We start from the raw sequence: 1456 nt of genomic DNA on the forward strand, positions 1-1456 counted from the left end.
TTGGTGTTTAGGACTCTTGGAATGATATTCTGCATTGTGTCCAAATCATTCGTTGTGAATATCAGAAATAGAATGGAAACAAATGTCAAAATTAATTTTGATGTCACTAGTCAAGAATATAGAGATGTGTTTGTTTATGACAATAGCACAATCACTGGACAACAAGTGGGTATTGAATCTTACTGGAGAGAGCTAGATCAAGGTTTCTATTCATTGGAAATCTTCTTTTCTACCAATACTGTCACCATTCTTTTAATTGCAATGTGTTTTATTGGAAATATCTTTCTTAAAACTGTGATTCATGCAAAGGGACAACATCAATCGAAGGGTAGTAAGGTTTTATTGTATATTTTCAATGGATTGTCTTGTTTCTTTGGAATTTCCTTTTTTGTTATGGTTGTGGTTTTGAGTGTCATCAGTCCGCTGTTTTGGTTGAAGATTTTGGAAAGAGATTCTGGAAATGTAGTGTTTATTGTGATGGCAGCAATATTTATATCTCAAATATGTATTCAAAGTATATTTTCAATAGTAAGTTGACCAATCAGATGTTTTGTAAAAATTATTGAAATTTGACAGGTCAATACTGTGAAAGTCATTAAGGTTATTAGAGAAATGGGTAAAACAGATACATCTAGAAGAGCTCTAGTTAAGGTTACTATTCTTCAACTCATCCTACTCATGACAGCTTTCATCTTTTTAATAGCAGCAATTTGTTATTCCATTTATGGAAATTACTTGTATTTGGCTTATTTCATTCTACTTAATATTGGGGTTATTGTATTTGTTTCTGTAATTTTGGCAATTTCTGCATCAACTGCTTGAAAAGTTTTCAATTTTAAAACAATTACAATTTTCACTTGAGCATAAATTTTGTAACAAAAAACAATGTCATTTAATTTTCGTTTCTTGATTTATTTCAAATTGAAGAAGTTCACCATGTTGAGGATATTTAGCAATCAATTCTTTCATAAATTTCTCATTAGAACGAACAATTCTTGGTGCATGTTTGATTGAGTGGATGTGGTAATGAACTGAGAGTGAAACTATTTCCAAATTAGAGGCAAGTTCGAGGTCGATGAGTTTAAGTGTTGTTTCGTGATGTTTGAGAGCTTGTTTGATAATGTCCAAATCAGATTTTAGTAATTGTTTCGTCTGGGTTATTCGAAAGTCTTGTTCTTCTTCATCATGTGGATAGCATTCGAATAATTGACTCACCATTTGTGGATAGTATTGAATGTTTGCCAGTAGAGCAGATAATAACAATCTTTGCTGAAACTAGACGAAAGTTATCTTGCAATTCTCGGGAAGCAATGTTCCAATCCAAATAACAAACACATTCATGCATTTTCTTTTCAATTATTCTCAATAATATACTAGCTAATTAACTAATTTGTGGAAAAAATCTTTTGATATTTGCAAAGATTTTAACTTTCCAAATTGGACTAATTGTAATCTT

The 1456-nt window shown here is 31.0% G+C and overlaps 1 protein-coding gene across 1 annotated transcript in view; it reads left to right on the plus strand.

Moving 5' to 3' along the window:
• Window positions 1–72: 72 nt before the first annotated feature.
• NAEGRDRAFT_76298 (uncharacterized protein) overlaps window positions 73–1456 on the plus strand; it is a gene marked incomplete at both ends in the record, with an annotated part of 6074 nt that continues 4690 nt past the window's right edge. The window contains 2 exons of the mRNA XM_002668731.1: window positions 73–528; window positions 577–789. Of these exons, the coding sequence (XP_002668777.1) occupies window positions 73–528; window positions 577–789 (669 nt within the window). The remainder of the gene's footprint in view (window positions 529–576; window positions 790–1456) is intronic.

The sequence above is a fragment of the Naegleria gruberi genome (assembly GCF_000004985.1).
Source record: "Naegleria gruberi genomic scaffold NAEGRscaffold_110, whole genome shotgun sequence".
NCBI classification, from domain to species: Eukaryota; Heterolobosea; class Eutetramitea; order Acrasida; family Naegleriidae; genus Naegleria; species Naegleria gruberi.